This window comes from Oryzias melastigma, linkage group LG10 (genome assembly GCF_002922805.2).
Source record: "Oryzias melastigma strain HK-1 linkage group LG10, ASM292280v2, whole genome shotgun sequence".
Classification (NCBI taxonomy): Eukaryota; Metazoa; Chordata; class Actinopteri; order Beloniformes; family Adrianichthyidae; genus Oryzias; species Oryzias melastigma.
The window spans coordinates 8,143,737-8,161,792 of NC_050521.1; the positions used below are offsets into that span (position 1 = coordinate 8,143,737).

At 36.3% G+C, this 18,056-nt stretch overlaps 2 protein-coding genes across 3 annotated transcripts; both read left to right on the forward strand.

The window, feature by feature from the left end:
- Window positions 1-984: 984 nt before the first annotated feature.
- On the forward strand, window positions 985-7,245 carry LOC112153600. 2 transcript variants are annotated; one of them, XM_024283942.2, is made up of 6 exons: window positions 985-1,178; window positions 1,269-1,604; window positions 1,694-2,038; window positions 3,165-3,275; window positions 4,535-4,581; window positions 6,691-7,245. In XM_024283942.2, the coding sequence occupies exons 1-5, from the start codon at window positions 1,136-1,138 to the stop codon at window positions 4,570-4,572; spliced, it is 873 nt and encodes a 290-aa protein (XP_024139710.1). In that variant the 5' UTR covers window positions 985-1,135; the 3' UTR covers window positions 4,573-4,581; window positions 6,691-7,245. The 2 variants fall into 2 exon arrangements, with proteins under 2 accessions (XP_024139710.1, XP_036069979.1); XM_036214086.1 differs by having other exon boundaries at window positions 4,532-4,581; window positions 6,691-7,244.
- An 8,618-nt stretch (window positions 7,246-15,863) lies between these two features.
- On the forward strand, window positions 15,864-17,679 carry LOC112153699. Its single transcript, XM_024284066.2, has 6 exons — window positions 15,864-15,939; window positions 16,058-16,396; window positions 16,474-16,824; window positions 16,947-17,072; window positions 17,149-17,186; window positions 17,273-17,679. The coding sequence occupies exons 1-6, from the start codon at window positions 15,897-15,899 to the stop codon at window positions 17,345-17,347; spliced, it is 972 nt and encodes a 323-aa protein (XP_024139834.2). The 5' UTR covers window positions 15,864-15,896; the 3' UTR covers window positions 17,348-17,679.
- Window positions 17,680-18,056: the final 377 nt, after the last annotated feature.

Here is an 18,056-nt window from a genome sequence, read left to right on the forward strand (position 1 = left end):
GTATGTTTATGCCAGGTCTGAATTTCTATAAAAGACAATCAAGTCACCTTTGTGTAAAAGAGCATAAAACTGTTTATTTCACACTGAAGACATGAGTTTTCTTTTCTGGTTTCCTCAGTTTGGAGAATCTGACATGACATAAACCGAGACCACATCGAAAGATGGGTCAGAGAGTGGTTCCTGGTCCCGGACTAGGATTTGTTTGTGTGTATTCAGACTGAAACTTTGTTCCCCATTATCCAGGGAAGTTAACTCTGTTCACTTTAAGCAGACCAAATGTGTCCAGTCTGAATACACCTTGAAAACACAAAGTGCAATAATGGATCTTTTTTTAGGTTTTTAATTTGTGTTAAAACTCTGGTGTACTCTTGTTAAATTGATGATAATGGTTAAAAAAACTGAAATGGATTCTAAGTTATGAGTTATTTTACAAGAAAAGGGGATACTGAAGAATTAAGATCAACTTTTCTCCAACAATCTGTACACTTTTTGGTGACCTGTTTTACAGTAATTCTTTCTTGTGGTCCATATAGGCTAACATTGCTGTGAAAACCAGCCTAAAATGTTGTGTAACTGTGTTATCTTCATAAATGTGAACATTTAGCTATTAATGGGGAAAAGTCTTATCCCCAGATGAGATTGGGGGAAAAACAAGTATTTTCATCAAAACATGGAAGTAACACTTGAGAAATGTGTTGTCAAGGACATTATTGGGGGAGAAGTGTGTGTGTGAAATAAATATGATTACTACATTTTGTCAACTTTTTCAGAAGATACATATCTATGAAAAATAAAATAATACAGTTAAATCCAAACCAACTTGAACTGAAATAAACACTCCAGTTTTAAGCATATTTTTATAGATATTATCGAAAGGAAAAAGACAAATCTTTATTTTTTTTAAGATACCATGTTATAATTATTATTGCTTGTTGGTTATCTTGTTGAAATCTTGCTTCAACATCAGAGTAAAAATGGGGGGAAAACTTGCTAGCACTGCTAAATAGCAGGAAGTGCTTTGTCTGTCGTTAGCCGACCCCTTTGCTTTCAACTTTGATCAACTAGTGAGTAAATCTTTCCTCTGAGAAGGAAGACATCAGTCAAGCAAGAAAGAAAGAAAGAGGGAAATGCAACAATGATGAGAGGACTGTCTGCTTTTATTTTGCTCCATGTATTCAGTAAGTGTACTCCGTAATGCTGTGCAAAATAACAACATTGTATGTAGTTTACACTGTCTGATGACCTTTTTTTTTGCATCTCCTCAATAGCTGTGGTTCAAAACCTGGAGCTTCTTGAGCAGATCTCAGCTAAACTTGGTGACAATGTGACTCTGACTTGCCTAATTTCTGGTGTTGATGATGGTTTATTCTTTTGGTACAAGTTTCAGTTTGGGTACAAGTTCCAAAAATTCAGTTCAGGCAATTTTGGTCAAATAAAACTGGATAAGCAATTTGACAACCCAAGATTCAATATCGTTAATGTAGGCAGCATGTACTCTCTCGACATAAGACATGTTAGGAAAGATGATGAAGGCACGTACTTCTGTCAGGCAGGAGCAGCCTACAAACTCCGTTTCCTCAATGGCAGCCGTTTGGTGGTGAAAGGTACATTTTATTCATTCATTTGTTGTATTACTTAACAGATTTTGAGTATTTTCTAAACATGTTCTATGTATTTTTTATTATTTCCACAGATTCAAGAAAGAAGCCCAAACCCTTTTTTGTTCACCAAAGTTCAAATGTGGAGGCAGTTTTTTTAGGTCAGTCAGTAAATCTCCTCTGTTCAGTTCTGATAAGCACCAAAGACAACTCAGACCAGTGTTCAGGTACACACAGAGTTTACTGGTACAGAGCTGGATCTGAATCTCATCCACACCTTATTTACACAACCAGTTCCAGCTGTGATGTTCAAAATGGAAGGATCTGTATCCACAATATGACCAAGACAATAAGGAGCCTGTCGGATTCTGGTGTTTACTACTGTGCCGTGGTTTCATGCGGAGAAATCCTGTTTGGTGAAAGAACCAAAGTGCAGATAAGTATGCTCACTATTTTCTATTAATATATAATTTCATTGCATCTGTTTAAAGACTTGATTAGCAAAACATATATTAATAGTAAACAGTAAATGATTTTGAAAAACAACAGGTATCAGTTCTAGGAAATAATAAACTTATCTCACAGTTTAAGACAAACTGTGGCTCTTATCTTGGCAGTGGTTCAAAAGAATTGAGGAATTAGCACATGCTTTTCTTTTTGTTGATAAGGTATCACAGTGTTGCTCTTATAAATGTCTATTAAATAAAACACAAGGCATTAAACTCTTGATTGTGTACCTGAAGGTGCTTTCACACTGAGCTCAATTCGTGCAACAAATTCACGTGCCCCGCACCTTTTTTGTCCGGCGAGAAATCGGAGGATATCTCACTTAGAATGTATAGAGGATGCATATAATGTTAAGAAATAAGGTGTATTTATTGTGAAGAGTTCTACAAAAAGATCGGTAATCATGTCTCCATGTTTGAGTTTATATGATTATTATAAAAAGATTTTCCTGGTACAGAGGGCTGTGTCTGAATGACAGCCGCTTACATGGTGTTTCTGTGTCTCTGTGGCTAAGCTTGAAGGCTCACTGTCTCCGATTAACCCGAGCAGGGATTAAATAAAATTAGGAGACCTTTTTCCTTTTTTTTTGATGTCTTGATGAGACCTGAGCCTCTCTGTCTGCCGGCATATCGAGCGAGTGAGTTCCGCCGCGGGAGCGAAAGCTGGCGATCTGTCCAGACTGTATCCCGCCTTCACCCCAAAGTAGCCAGATGAACTTTGCAAATCTGCAGCTCCAGCAAGTAAATAAAAAAGATAGAAGTTCAGGACAAAAACATTTGCTTTGGATTAATATTCTACTCGCTGATCAAGTCACTGAAAACGTCACAAGCTAAAAGCTGAGTTCCTGATTGGTAGATGCAACGCGGCGACCTGTCAAACTTCAGATATTTAAATTTTGGCAGCAGTGCCCAGTTGCATCTCATCACTCAAATCGCCTGTCGTGTCTTTACCATTGACTTAACATTGAAACTGGCCGCCACCGGCGCTCGAATCGTGTGTTCGGTGTGAATGCACCTTAAGATAACAATGGTGTTCAATTGACTGTATATTTGGTTCCAGAACAATTGTGCCTCCCTGCCATCATCATTGGAGCACTGTTAGCCTGTTGTACACTTGTGAACATCATCCTAATCGGGATCAAAACAAAGCAGCAGTGTGATCATTGCAAAGGTAGGACACACACTGTTATGGGAATTTAATGCTTTAGAACATCAGTGTTTCACACTTGTTTAACATTCATGTTTGAGAGAAGTCCAAGATGCTTCAAAGAGAACAAGTAACAGAAACAAAGTTTGTAGATCAAAATTTTTACATTTACATTGGGCTTGGGATTTTGCATTACTGATTATTACATAATTTAGTTGCATATTACTCTAAGCTATATGTGTTCAAAGCTCCTTATAAAGCACCAAAATTCCCACCTGTGACTTGTGTCCCTTGTTGTCAGTAAACTTATCATTTTCTGTCAATTAGAGTTTTAATATTTTGATCATTCACCACAACAAAAACTACACAAACATCTCTTCAGAAATTATCATTAGTCTGCTGACTGAGATAATAATCTATGGAGAAGTTTCTAAACACCAACTTAATGGCAATATAATGTTTTAACTTTGTTCACTTGCTTTGGCAACGTTCAGGCAGCCCTTACCATAAAAAGTCTATGTAAATGTGCAAAAACTTGAGTTTCGGGCTTCTTTGTTAAAAACTCTCGTGCTCAAGAATACCTCGACCATTTTTGGGCCCTACATGAATAACGTGGCAGTGCAACATATTAAAACCAGGGCAAACTTGACCAAATCTGAGACCCTGATTGGCCAGTGATATTTGAACAATGTCCCATTTAATTTATGAAAGTGCCAACCATTAAGGACGAGAATAATATGTTTTCATAATATAATATAATAATTCTGATTTGCATCAGGCCAGAATTATATTATGATACCAAGTATATATATATATATATATATATATATATGTATACAGAATATTACTATTCAAAACAACGCCTGGAACAAGATTTGCACGGTTTACAATGTTTTGACATGTCGCGCCTAGCCTAGCCTAGCCAACCTCTTCTAACTGTACTGACAGTAGACAGTGCTAGAAGTGCATTCTTGAATGTGCGTCACATGTGCAAGTTGTGTTAAATTATGCACACAAAAATTAAAAATAAAATGACTTGATGTTTAACCATCAAGAAAAAAAAATTGCTTGTAGCTTCAATGTTGTTCTTTGGTTGTTATGCACAAACTAAAAACATTGATTTTTTTTTTTTTTTTTTTTAGTATCTTGCCTAGAACTGTCCACGTTTTACACATCTAAAAGATTTATTCCAATGCAAATGTTTGGTTTGTGTTTAATGCGGGAGACTTTGTTAATGTGTAGTGAACTCATTTCAAATGTCTTTTTTTTTCTTCAACAAGAAGATCCCGTGGGCCAAGACAGGTCATCTGAAGATTACTGAAATGATTTGGTAAGTATAAATCTAAAAAGTTGGTTGGCGTTACCAATATGATGTTCTAGTGAAATTCCACATGTGACAAAAGGAAAGCTGGAAAAAAAAGGATAAATGCATTAAGTGTAAAGTTGGAGAAACTTCTAAATAACAGAAATCAAGCTTAAAATCTTTTAGTCAATTCCAGCTAAAAGAAACCGTGTAAGAAGCTCTCAGAAGGCTTTATGCTGACCTGAATAAAATCGAGGTCATTTTTGGTAATACGTGCTGCATGACTTCTGTCATCACAAGTTCAACAATAACTTGATCATTAAGCGACAACACTTAGCAGTGAGCAGTGGTAAAGGAAGTGGTCTCTTTTCTGTCAGGTTTTCCGATCGAAACAAATAAAGCAGTTGAGCTTTAGGAGTTTGTCCTACAAACTTTACAGATCAGTTACCATGGTGATTTTCTTTAAGTCATAATCAGATGGCACCAAAATTGTTTGCAGCAAATTACAAATGGCAATATTTCAGTGGCTGATATTTGTCGAATATTCCCCAAAGGCCTTCTGTGTCTGTTTGTTGAAATTGGCACAATGGGTGTTTTAAGAGACAGAAATGATCAAATATGGATTTTGGTGTAAAGAACAAATGAGACCACATGCACAGTGCTGCACAGATTCAGTCACAATTCAGATGAAGCAGCAAGTGTAAGTTCTACTGAATTTCAAAGCAAAATATTTAAATTTAGCAACCCAATCAACTAGACTGATATGTACAATGTTCTAAAAAAAAAAGGCCATCGTTGTAGCAATGAGCGGTGAAATACGAGTCCTTAAGTGGGAAAACGGAGCTGTACTGTGCAGGGAAGACTGTCACAGAAATAAAGCATCGAAGGAAAATTCAAGCGCTCTCCTTCACCCTGTCACGCTGCTTAATCACACTTAAATGTTTCAAGAAAACACCTGTTCAAGCACCTTTAAGGCAGCTGAACCGTTTTAAAAGTACCGGTTCAGCAACATTTAGCAGTGTTGAAAAATAAACAGCGCTGTATTTCCTCAACCTGTAGATCATTGCTGGCTAAGGCACATTTAATCTTTGTGGGATTTTTTTTTTTTTCTGATTTTTTTTAATTCTGAAAATCAGACAATGTTAACTGTTAAAAACATTTCTTAAATTACTTAAAGAAAAGCACCATGAAATTACTTGGTTAAAAGCAACTTGTATAAGATACAGCTGCAATGCTTATTTTTATCTGATTGATAAATAAAATTTATTTTACAATTACATATTATTATATATATGTTCAAACATTTTAATCAATCAATCAATCAATCAAAATCCTTTATTACTCCCACAATGGGGAAATTCTCTCTGTGGTGGGAAGCAGCCGCTGGACGGCCCTCTATCGCCCAGAAAAGACACATGAGGGTACAGGAAAGATGTAAAAAATCAAGTATTTTCAGCCCGTGTCTCAGTAGGGCAGCATGAGTTAAAGTACAAGCAAAAATACATCAACATTGAAGCACAAATTAGTCTCTGATATTGTCTTGGGACAAATTGCGATATGTATCATATTGTGACAGGTGCATTCATGCATGTTAAAGTGTCCTTGGGCAAGACACTGAACCCCAAATTGCCTCTGGTGGAAGGTTGGCTCCAGTGTTTTGACATCGGAGCCACCGTCAGTGTGTGAATGGGTGAATAGGATTGTGACTGCTAAGCGCTTTGCGCCTTCAAGGAAGGCAGAGAAGCGTTATACAAGTATATGCCATACGGCATTTACCATATCGCCAGACTCTCGCCCATAGACACCCCTAGTTAGTACTCTTCAGGCCCCAGTTCAAATCCCTGCTGGGTCCTCTCTGGGTGGAGTTTCTTTGTTATCCTTCTGTTTGCATAAGTTTTTTACTGGGCTCTCTTAAAAATATGCTTAAAAGTTTGGTGATTCTAAATAGTTTATTAGGTGTGAATGTATGTCTATCTTGCTGTTGCCTTATCGTGGACTATAGCAAATTTGTTCAGGGTGTACCCTTCCTTCGCCCCTCACAGCCTCTAACAACCCTATGATCTTACACAGGTACAAAAAGAATGGAAAATACACAGAGTGCTTGCCATGATTACACATTGCCCTTTTATTTTACAGGATGGTGAAGAAGATCGTCAATGAGCAAAAGAGTCACTAGACATCTGTTTGTTTTCAAGCAAGATAGACAATCTGTTACAAATAAAATACAGGCTACTATAAGGAAACTTGGATTTTATTAATCAGAGTAAATAATAAGAATAGTTTTTTTTAGTGTATGCTTTTTATATAATTAAAAAAACCTTAATTGGATTTTTTTTATTATTCAACTTTTTTTAAGCCTTCACAACTTTGTCATAACAAATAAACCTTCAGCAATAGTGCTTCGCCATTACATATCTTGGTCTATTTTAGTGGTTTGGTTCTTGTTAAACACCAGCTGCATAAACTGCTGTGATTGATGTCTCTACTTTGTCTAAACTGAGTCTGCCTGTTTCAAAAAGAGAGACAACACCACCCCCATCCTGTCAGGTCATTCAAAATTTACCTGCATCTTCAAAGCTTCACAATGCTCAACTCTGTCTTGAATTTTCTTCAACTAAGATTCCTAGAGCCAAACCCATAAAAATGTATCTGTGCTCCTTGATATTTGATGCCACTTGTTTTTTATTTTGTCTTCTTTTCAATAAATAGCTTTCAGATTTTTTTGCAATGTATGTTTTTTGTTGGAACCTCTTTAGTCAACATATGTTTAATTTGAAAGTGCAATTTAAGTAGATTTTACTTTTGCATATGTTTTTATGTCTGTTTTTATCACAACAAAAGACAAACCAAAGAAAGCACTGGCGAGTGTCAGATAAATTGTGTGGTGACTTTGGTCTACCCTTTCTGATCAACCACAGCAGCTGTTTACTCAGGAAAGACTTGACTGCACATGAAAGAAGCAAATGAAGTCTCTAACAGGTACAATTTGTATCCATACATTTTAACTATTAAATCTAAAAAATAATTTTAACAGGTTATCCAGGCCGGTCCATAGCCTGGATAAAATACAGGATTGTGTCAGGAAGGGCATCTGGAGTAAAACTCTCTGCCAAATTACCTGTTCAAATCATTGAATTTTCCATGTCGACCCCTGAAAAGATAACCTGAAAGATGAACAACAAAGCTTTTGGCTAGAAAGCCCTTTAGCTCCGCCCATTTTTTTTTTTTTTTAAATTTAAAAGTCATTTCACAAACTTTGCAAATTCAGCAGACATTTCAAAACTAAGCTTTACCTGAAAGATCAGTTTGTGTCCTAAATTGTAACATCAGACCAGCACATCCCCCTACACCCCCCCCCCACACCACACTTTCTGCAAGACCAAAAAAAAAGAAGAAAAAAATCAGATCAAAGCAGAAAGTCACACTCGCTGCATCACAACACACAGCTTTCAAAGACCATTCTCTTCAGATTTGCAAGTTTGCTTGACAGGAAAAAGCTAATTCAATACTGTAGTGTGACTTTTTGTAGTTTACTTTTTTCTTTGTACTGTCAAAGGTTGCTACACAAAAAAAATATTAACAGTACGAATTTCAATGTTGTGTTTCAATTGTTGAAAATGAGTTGCTGCAAAATCACAACAAAAATCAAACTGCATAAACGAGATACACACCATTTTTCTGTATGGGTTGTGTGTATCTGTGGCTTACTGACACCCGGTATCCTTACAGACCAGAGTACTGGACCAATACTCACTTAAAGCTCCAAGGACATGTGGCCCTATTTGCCCCTAAAGAACCTGTTGGTCAATAATAACAATATAAATTGTTTTATTGAGCATCAAAACCCAATTTAGGATTGACCCAGAAAAAGTCAAAGACTATTAATAAACAGTACCTGCTTCCTTTTCTTGTTTCATCAAGATAGGACACATTAAGAAATGTGTTCAATATTAACCACTTCCTGTTTTGTCTTTCTATTTCTGTAGAACAGTGAACAAAAACTCCTCCAACCACTGCAGGTCACTGATATAAAATACATCTGTTGGTGAAATGTTGCATCACCTTCATAGCATGAGAAACATGTTCACACCAAGACTTTTTGTTTTTTCACATGAAGGGGAACAGTAAAAAGCAAACAGGAAACTTGAGGTGGGACACCACAGTGCAACAGAAATGCAGCTCCAACAATCAAACCAAAAATGCTGTGATCTTATAGGCATGGGTCCTTTTGAAACACGTTACTTTAACTAATAAACTTTAAAAAAAGGCTTAAGACAAATAATATCATGGTAGACAACATTTCAAGTTGAAACGTGTTGCTGGCTTCCTCTTTCTTTCTTTTTTTTATTTTTTTTTTTTACTTAACCCATTGCAAAAGATCAGCCCTATTCTTAGAACATTTATGTAATTTTTTAAAAATGTATTTAGTCTATTTTAAGTTATTCCTGTTACTCTTTTATTGTATTCATTGCCATTTAACTGAACAATAATGTCTAACATTTTTTGGTGTTTGTGTTTTGATCATCTTTTATTGATAATAAACTCAACACACTGTTTTCTGTTCACTTCTTCAGTTTTGAGCCACAACAGCTCCTCCCTTGAGGAGGGATTTCAACCCCATCTCTTTATTTTATTCTTACCTTACTAAAGGTAGTAACAGTAAATTTAACTCTTACTTGCTCTCTCGTTGTCTTTTGGCGTATCCTTGCAACAATCAAGGGATTTCTAATGCATTAAGAAAGTGGGGCTTATGATGAACTCATTAACTGTGTAGGAGGATGGAAATTGGCTTACTTTCAGTTCCAACAAATTCAATTCAGTTACCATTTTTCAAAATATGGATGTTTCCAGGTTGAAACCAGAAATTGTCAGTAGGCTGTGATTGGTACAAGATGGTCTGAGTCAACATTTCTATGACAGCCAATCCTGCCAATCAGGAGCGAACTTTTGGAAAGCTACACTGCAACCAATTGAAGAATTAGTCAATCAAATATTTCAGACGTTAGATGTGAGACCACATACCTTTATTGAGACATATATTTGGTCAACTTATAACTTCAATAGCTTGAACAACAGAAAAAAATATTATAAAAATGTTTGAAAAAAGTATCAGAGCAAGAATGATTATTCTGACAGAGTGACTATTTAATAGCTGTTTATTTCCTAATAGAAGTCTAGGCGATTGTGGCTTCTTGGGACCAGCAGGTACTTCCTGTTTTGAATGTGAGGGGGAGGGGTCACTCAGCAGGTGTTGAATTTAAATCAACCTCTATAGTGGGCCCATTTTCCTGAAATGCACTACCATGGAAATCAACCAAACTCATTTGTTAGGAACACTTCCATAGTCAGGCCCGTCTACCCAAATAGAAGCTGCACTCTCCACCCCTCAGGCGCACTTGTTTGTGTTTTTGCTAACTTTGCTCACCACGTTGCCCATCACAATCCCACAAGTCAACAAAGCAATCACGGAACCTCAAGAAAGACTCGTCATGCTTATAGTACCAAACTGCTAAATAAAATGTGCATTTACTCCAGACTGTTCCCATTTCCCTGTTTTGGGGACATCAAACTAAGCCATCTTGAACAACTCAACAAAGGCTTCCTCAACTCCTGTAACATTTCATGTGTTGACAATTTCCCAAATTACTAAAGAAGACCCAATCTTTTTAAACCAGACAGCCTCCATCCAAATAAAACAGGATCTCACCTTCTATTCAAGAACATTGAACTCAGATTTTGGTCCAATCAATTGCTCACAGACAGGAAGGAGGAAAGTTTGAGGTGTGAAATTGTGTCACCAAGAAGGACAGGAAATACTGCGGTGACAGCAGCCATGTTTCTGGTTTAGAGACTCTGAAAAAGAGACAAGAGGCGGAGCTGGAGGTAGCAGAGATGAAGATGTTGAGGTTCTCGTTAGCCTTGTTTCCACCAAGCGGTTCGGTATGGTCCAGTTCGATCTAGTATTTTGAGTGTTTACATTGTAAAATGGACCCATTAAACAATGTTGACCCATACCTTTTGAGGGCCCCCATCCATTGTCGGTCCATGGAAAAATAGAACAGAACAGTTGAGGCGGAGTTGCTGTAGCCATTCGTTTATTGGTAGAAAGCAATAACGACATTAACAAGCACCAATATTGCGCTAAGCAAGCAATTCCATTTTCCTCTTTACAGCGGTATTCCTCTTAGCTGCCCTCAATCATCTTTCAAACAACATTAAATTCCTGTTATACATGATGTGCAAAAAGTAAAGCAAGAGAAAGAGCTGCAGGATGAGCTCCATCGTTGTTGCTTTTCCAATCGTCGCACTACAATGACACACTAGCGGTCTACGCAACGCATGCGCCATGAAAAACAAACCGCTCAGTGGAATTAAGGCTTAACCAAATGCAAATGCTCAATAGTTAACTGGTCCGTCTTGTACTACTCCTCCTGAACTGGACCGCTCAGTGAAAACAAGGCTTTTGACAGTGACCAGGATGGATAAGATAAGGAATAAATACATTAAAGGAAGATATTGTGTTAGATTGTTTGGAGAATGTAGGGAAACAGATTTAGATAGCTGGACTCGTTGAGAGGAGAGGCAGTGACTGTGTTGAGGGTATAAGGATGCTGAGGTTAGATCTACCAGGAAAGAGGCCAAGAGGAAGACCAAAAAGGAAGCTTAAGCCTTGTTTCCAATGAGCAGTCTGGTACGGTACGATCCGGTTCAATCCAGTATTTTAAGTGTTTCCATTGTTAAATGGACCCATTAAACAGTTCTGGTCCATACCTCTTGAGGGACCTCATCAGTTGTACTTCAATAGAAAAATGGAACGGGACGAGTGGAATTGCACGGAAGAATTAACTGCTCCGTCCTGTACTACTCCACCTGGACCGGACTACTCAGTGTGGGCTTTAGGGATGTAGTCCAGGTGGACATGAGGGTAGTGAGTGCGTGAGTGAGAAGGATTACAAGGGTTGGATAATTTTAGATGTGGTTACAGGCAGGTTGATGTTCTTTAAAAAGTTTTTGTGATGTGGTTTGGACTCTTTGAGATCACGACTTTTTTAAGCAGAGACTTTAAATACATTTTCTTTCCATGAAACACTTCAAGGCCTGCATTTTCACACTAAATGGTAAAACAGCGAAAGTGCACCCTCCCCTCAAGTTTTTGTACTGTTTTTCAGAACAAAAAATCATAGTCTCACTCAGCATAGTAAAAAAGAAAGATTTAGCTGTTTTTAGTCAAAAAGAAAACCTGTCATTTTCAATGATATAGTTTCGAAATAGAATCAATAGCTTATCAAAAATTTGTCTTTGAGTTGTGAGTGGGACTGTTTGCGTGGAGTAATCCTGCCCCCATTTCCCATCATCTCTTTGTTTTCCCACTCACCAGTTGGCTTACTCTCACACCCTCAACATAATACAGTATTAGTAGGGCAACAAAAATGGTGAGCAATATCATGGCTATCTAGGTGTACAGTTTTGATCCAGACTCCAACTCAGATGAGGAAAACAAAGACGTACATGGATCTAATCACCTACAAGTGAATGCATCTGAATGGAGCAGAGTAGGGACCTTGTGTTTTTTTTGTTTTTGTTTTTTTGTCTCTTCCAACTATAGAAATGTAATTTAAGTTCAATTTCCATTACATATGTCATTCATAATCGCAACAAAACTACAAGAACATGTCAAAAACATCTAAAAATCAATTTTCATCGAAGTCTGTCTTTTATAAGGAAAACATTTGATGACAAGTTTACTTAAGTTTAATTAAAATGCCCTGTTTAAATAAAATATTCTTTTAAAAGTCTTATCTGTATATTTAATAGGAAGCTTTTTCTAACTCTTTGGAATGTTTTTTTTTTATTTTTTTTACCTAACTTCTAAGACTCTGAAGGGATTTAATCTTATTATTAATAATCTTATTATTAAAATCTTTCCTGAATATTATTGAAATGACATAATGCATATATAACTGTTTGTATTTATGAACAAAAACTCTGTCTTTGTGATTTATTTTAAATTCTTGTCATGGATTTGATAACACTGCTTCAGGTAAAATAATTAGTGATTTATAGAAACTGTATGTTTGGTGTTTTACAGTAATAATCTAATGAGAAAATGTACCTAATCATTTGATTTAACAAGAAAAAAGCTCCCGATGAACTGATTACCTTTTGCCATGAATTTTAACTAATTACGTGTCAGAATGTTGATGTTTAAAATTAATATAAGCTGAGCTTATTCCACGTCTAAGTTGTGCAGAGCTTCCTCTCAAGAGAAGTTCATGCTTGTTTTGCATCTCTTGCTCTGAATCTGCAATAAAACCACATTTTTTTGTCAGTACCTCAAAGAAAGCTCAGAACGATGAGAAGTAATAAGAGTTCAATGTTTTCAGAGTGAAACTAGAATCTGTCACAGCCTTTGACTATTTATGCTCATAACGAATGGATGAGTGAGGGACGCTTAGAAGAAGCTGCTCAAAAACTCAGTTTAGTTTGACATTTTTATTTACTTTTTTGTTAGAGTTTTTAAGTTTTTTTTCTCCAAGCTTTTATGTTTCTCCAGTTACTAAGAGTTGTGGAAAGACCAAGTTTAATTTACTTTTTGTTTTTTTTGCAGTTATCCTATTTTTTTCATTCACATGTTTTTAATATATTGTTGGAGCTCATAGCATTTTTTAAACTGATCAAATTATTCATCTCTGGGGTTATTTGCCTACTGCCAATCTTCTATTTGGCTCTGTAACCCAGCTGACTCTGGTAGTCTGATCCACAGAGGACCTAAACTTCTCACCCACACCTCAGAGTCAGTTCTTGCTGGCTGTGTGAGATCTTCGCAGATCCTGCTTTCTTCCAGCTACACTACTAAAGTGACAGAAGAAGAACCACTTTAGGTTTGTGGAGCCTTGCACCAAAGTCCAATTCAAGGTGAGCTTAGAATTGAACTTTCAAAGATGGCCATTGTCCATCTCTTTCTTTTTTTTCTTTTTACCTGTAATTATGTTGAATTATGAGAAAGCTTTGCCTTCAGTGAGATTGATGGATCAGAATGCATTTTTAAACATTCAAGGGAAGATTGATAAATGATCATTATTTGAGTATTTTTTCTGTAAAAATAATCCACTAAGGAGGTTGGTTCCTCTTTGAAATGAATTATAATTTGTAGCTTTTTATATTTAACATTAACTAAAACGACATTGGTCATCTCAATTTGCCACAAGAATCATTTAACACTATAACATTTACAGCAGAAAAAAAGTTATTCGAATGATTTATAAAGTTCGATACAGAGAACGTACAAATGTTTTATTTATGGAGTCAAAATTGCTGAAATTTGAGGATTTAGTAAAACATCAAACATTATTAGGGATGCTTAAAGTTAAAAACAGAGATGCCAGAGAAAATATGATTTTGAATTTCAAGTTGCTTGAACAGCTTTAAAACAGATGTTTTTCTTTTGTTGGGCTAAAAGTTTGGAATGCTCAACAGGACATTTCGAAAAGTTGTCCTAACAGAATATTACTTAAAGAAATATTTGTAAAGACAAAACTTGAGGAATACGTAATGTGTGGTTAGTGTGTGGGGACAGGCGCTAAAAGCCATCTAGAATTGTTTCTTTTGTTTTTTTTCTTTTTAAGATCTTTTTATGATATTGGGGCAGAAATGAAATAAGAATTTTATTATTCCTGTCAGGAAGATATGTGGACGTATGTCGTGTACCGAATCTGTGATGCTCTCTTGATGAAAAGAACAAATAAACAAATCAAAAACTGCCCATTACCAGAGTTGTTAATGAAATCTACGCTAGGGCACCCCCACTATCATGTCAGCATGCTGCTCCAATGACTATATTATGTGGTCTCTCTGTGTGTAAGAGAACACAGGAAGGGGTGGGGTGCAGGGGAAACCAACTGCCAGCTGTAGAGGATGTGAACAGGTAGTCCCACTGTAAGAGGAAAAACAACTAGAGTAGCAGGGGAGGGGATTAGACTCACCGCTTATGACTCCAGTCCTGTGGGCTCCATTCAGATCTAGTCGTCCATTCCATTGATAGTTGCTGATGCAGGAAGAGTTTCCTAAGCTTAAGCTTAAAAAGATACTTCCTTAATATCCAACATCTCACAGGATCGTCTTTCTGGACTTGCTGCCATCGATCCTACTAGCGCACAAAACATTTCTCATATTAATGTGATTGATAATGTTGCCGGGCTGCACGGTGGCGCAGTGGTTAGCGCTCTTGCCTCACAGCGAGAAGGCCCCGGTTCGAATCCCGGCTGGGACCTTTCTGTGTGGAGTTTGCATGTTCTCCCCGTGCATGCGTGGGTTTTCACCGGGGACTCCGGCTTCCTCCCACCGTCCAAAAACATGCTTCATAGGTTAATTGGTGACTCTAAATTGCCCCTAGGTGTGACTGTGAGAGTGAATGGATGTGTGATTGAGGCCCTGCGACAGACTGGCGACCTGTCCAGGGTGTACCCCGCCTTCGCCCATCAGTAGCCGGGATAGGCTCCGGCACCCCCGCGACCCCGAAAGGGACAAAGCGGTCAGGAAGATGGATGAATGGATAATTTTGCCTTCAAGAAGGCAAGAAAAGTCAGTTTTTTCCTATTTTTACATGCGCACTTTCATGTGTTTAAGAACCACTTAAAAAAGAACATAAATCATGCCAGTCCGAAATATTCTAATAAAAAAAAAGTTGTAACACATATTTAATTATAGTTATTTATGAAATCAATGTAACAATTGTGTTATGCATAAGATCAAATAATAAATACAAAATAAATAATAGCATAATATACTAAAAATACATAATATTTATTTTTAAAAAAGTAAAATACATAAAGTTATAAGATTTTTGTTTTATTTTATTTGGTTTATTTATGCAATTTACATTAGTGTTTACATTCCACATTTACCTTTTTTCCCGTATTGTTTTATATTGTCTTATAGTATTGCAGATACATATTGTACTCTTGTGTTTTCATGTATGCAGGCTTTGAGTTCTTGGGGGCGGGGCTTGCCAGGATCACCTCTTGTTAATAAATGAAACCACTTTAATCCTTACTTTTGTCTGATTTATGTTCTCTTCCCTGGTTATATTCAAATAAAGTTCTGTTTTTGTGATCTAAGAAGTAACATGACCTGTTAGTCAGGTTTGTATTTGTTCGAGTCTTATTAGTAGGTTTAAAATGGTTTTATTATTTTGTTGTGGTTAACAGTGAAACATCATCATGAAGAAAGTCCAATCAGGTTATTTTATATGTGATCCCGCCCCTTTTTCATAATTACATATAGATAGCTCAGGCTTTGATCTTCTTTTACTTCTCTGCAGCGACCAGTCGACCAAATTAAAAATGATGATTCTGTTTTATATTCTTCTCATTATCACAAAGACATGTAAGTACCATATTGAGCATTTATTGTTTTTTTTATATTATTGTTAAATAAATAAATAAATCTGTTGATTATCTAGTGTCTGGTGACAATAAGGGATTTTTATTACTATTTTTTCCAGGTTGCACAGATGAGTATAAGTTCATGACAAAGACGGTTCCTGTTGGAGAAAATGTTAACCTGAGCTGTGCCCGCAAAGCAAATATTCTCTACAGAGAGAACATATTTTGGATCAGGATTGTTTCTGGGAAAAAGCCAGAATTTCTGGGAGCAACAATAAACTTTGAATTTGACTATGACATCCAGCCCAAACCACATCACATTACAGTGAAGCAAGGTAACATGTCCTTTGTTCTGAATATAAACGGAGCCGAGGAAAGTGATGATGGTGTTTATTACTGCTTTAAAGTTAAAGACCTGGATTTGGTATTTTTAACTGGAACATTTCTGAGGGTAAAAGGTAAGAAATTAAAAATAATTATATGTGAACATATTTAAACAACAAATATTTAGTAATTATGTTTCAATATTTTCTAGGCAGAGGACCAAACATTGCTGCTGTCACTGAGAGGTTTTTATCTGATGGAGTCTATCCAGGAGACCCGGTCACTCTGGAGTGTTCAGTCCTCTCAAGCTCTCCCAATGAAACCTGTGGAGAAGAACAGAGAGTGTTCTGGTTTAAAACAGAGTCAAACGAGTCTCATCCTCATGTTATTTATGCTCACGGAAACCGTTCTGATGAATGTTTGAGGAGTCCTGAAGCTTCTTCTGAGCAGAAATGTGTCTACAGCTTCACCAAGGACTTCATCTCCTCTGATGCTGGGACTTACTACTGTGCTGTGGCTGCATGTGGAGAGATCTTCTATGGAAATGGGACAACTCTGACAGGTATAGATTTTAGAACAATAAGGTTTTTAGAAAACAAAGACATCTAAAAGTATTTTTATTTTTAACTTTCTTTGATAATTTGGAGTTACTGACTTTTATTTAATGTTTTTTTTTTTTTTCAGAATTTCAGATGTGGAATTTACAAACAGCCAACACAGTTCTTCTGATCTTGTTAGCCATTTTATCTGCCAGCATATTATTTATAATAGTTTTACTTTATAAATTGAAGAAAAAATCCGGCACCAATGGTAAACCACATTTCAACACTTGACTAAATACTAAGTGCTTAAAAATATGATCAAACACTTTTCTTTTTTCTCCTAGAAGTAGAAATCTTCCACTCCCCTGAAGAGCATCAACACGTAAGGCTAAAATAATCCCTTAATCAGTATTTGTCTTAATTGTAATCAGCTATGCAATTCTAACATTTCTCGATATTATTCCTCAGAGTGAAGATTTTTCACGTAAAAATTCAGCTGCAACCTTCACAAAGAGGAAGACTGGTAGAGCAACAAGATCCTAGGAGTCCCTTCAATTCTGATTTAATACATTTATGTCAGATTATGTATTAATTGAATTTTAAAAAGAAAAATATGTATTCTATGTTCTGATTCTGTGTGAACAATAAATATTTTAGAAGTTCTAGATTGTTAAATTGAGTAAAATTATTAAAGATAAATAACTGAATGACATGTTATACAATGTTCCTTTGACTCGTACTGTTTATTTTCTTCTTCTACATCTTTCTATCTTTCATTTTCAAACCATTTACAGAAGGAATAAATTATCCTGCTTTATTTTTATTTGTTGAAGTAATATTATTTTTTTTTTAGAGAAAAATGTTTCACCATAATCTATCTCAGTGTTCTAGCTGCATCCCCTAGCAACAAATCTTGCTCTGTATCATTGCCTTAAATGTTACTCTTAGAAATATTAGAAAACATTTTTTTATTGGTCCTGGCATGAATTGAATTAAACCTGTCTGATAATTTTCTTGTGGGTTAAGCAGCTGAGTTCCTCGGAAATCAATTTCAGCTGTATTGGTGTTTATGGAATTAACAACAGGTGCAATTCAGCGGTAACAATTAGAAAACCCTCAAAACAGGACTGGTGTTACATGTGGAGGTCATTTCAAATTTCTCCCTCTTGATCTTTTTTGGTTGGTTTTCCACTCGTGCTGATTTTGGCTTGATAATTATCTCTACTGGCAGTATGAGGCGATTCCTTAACCC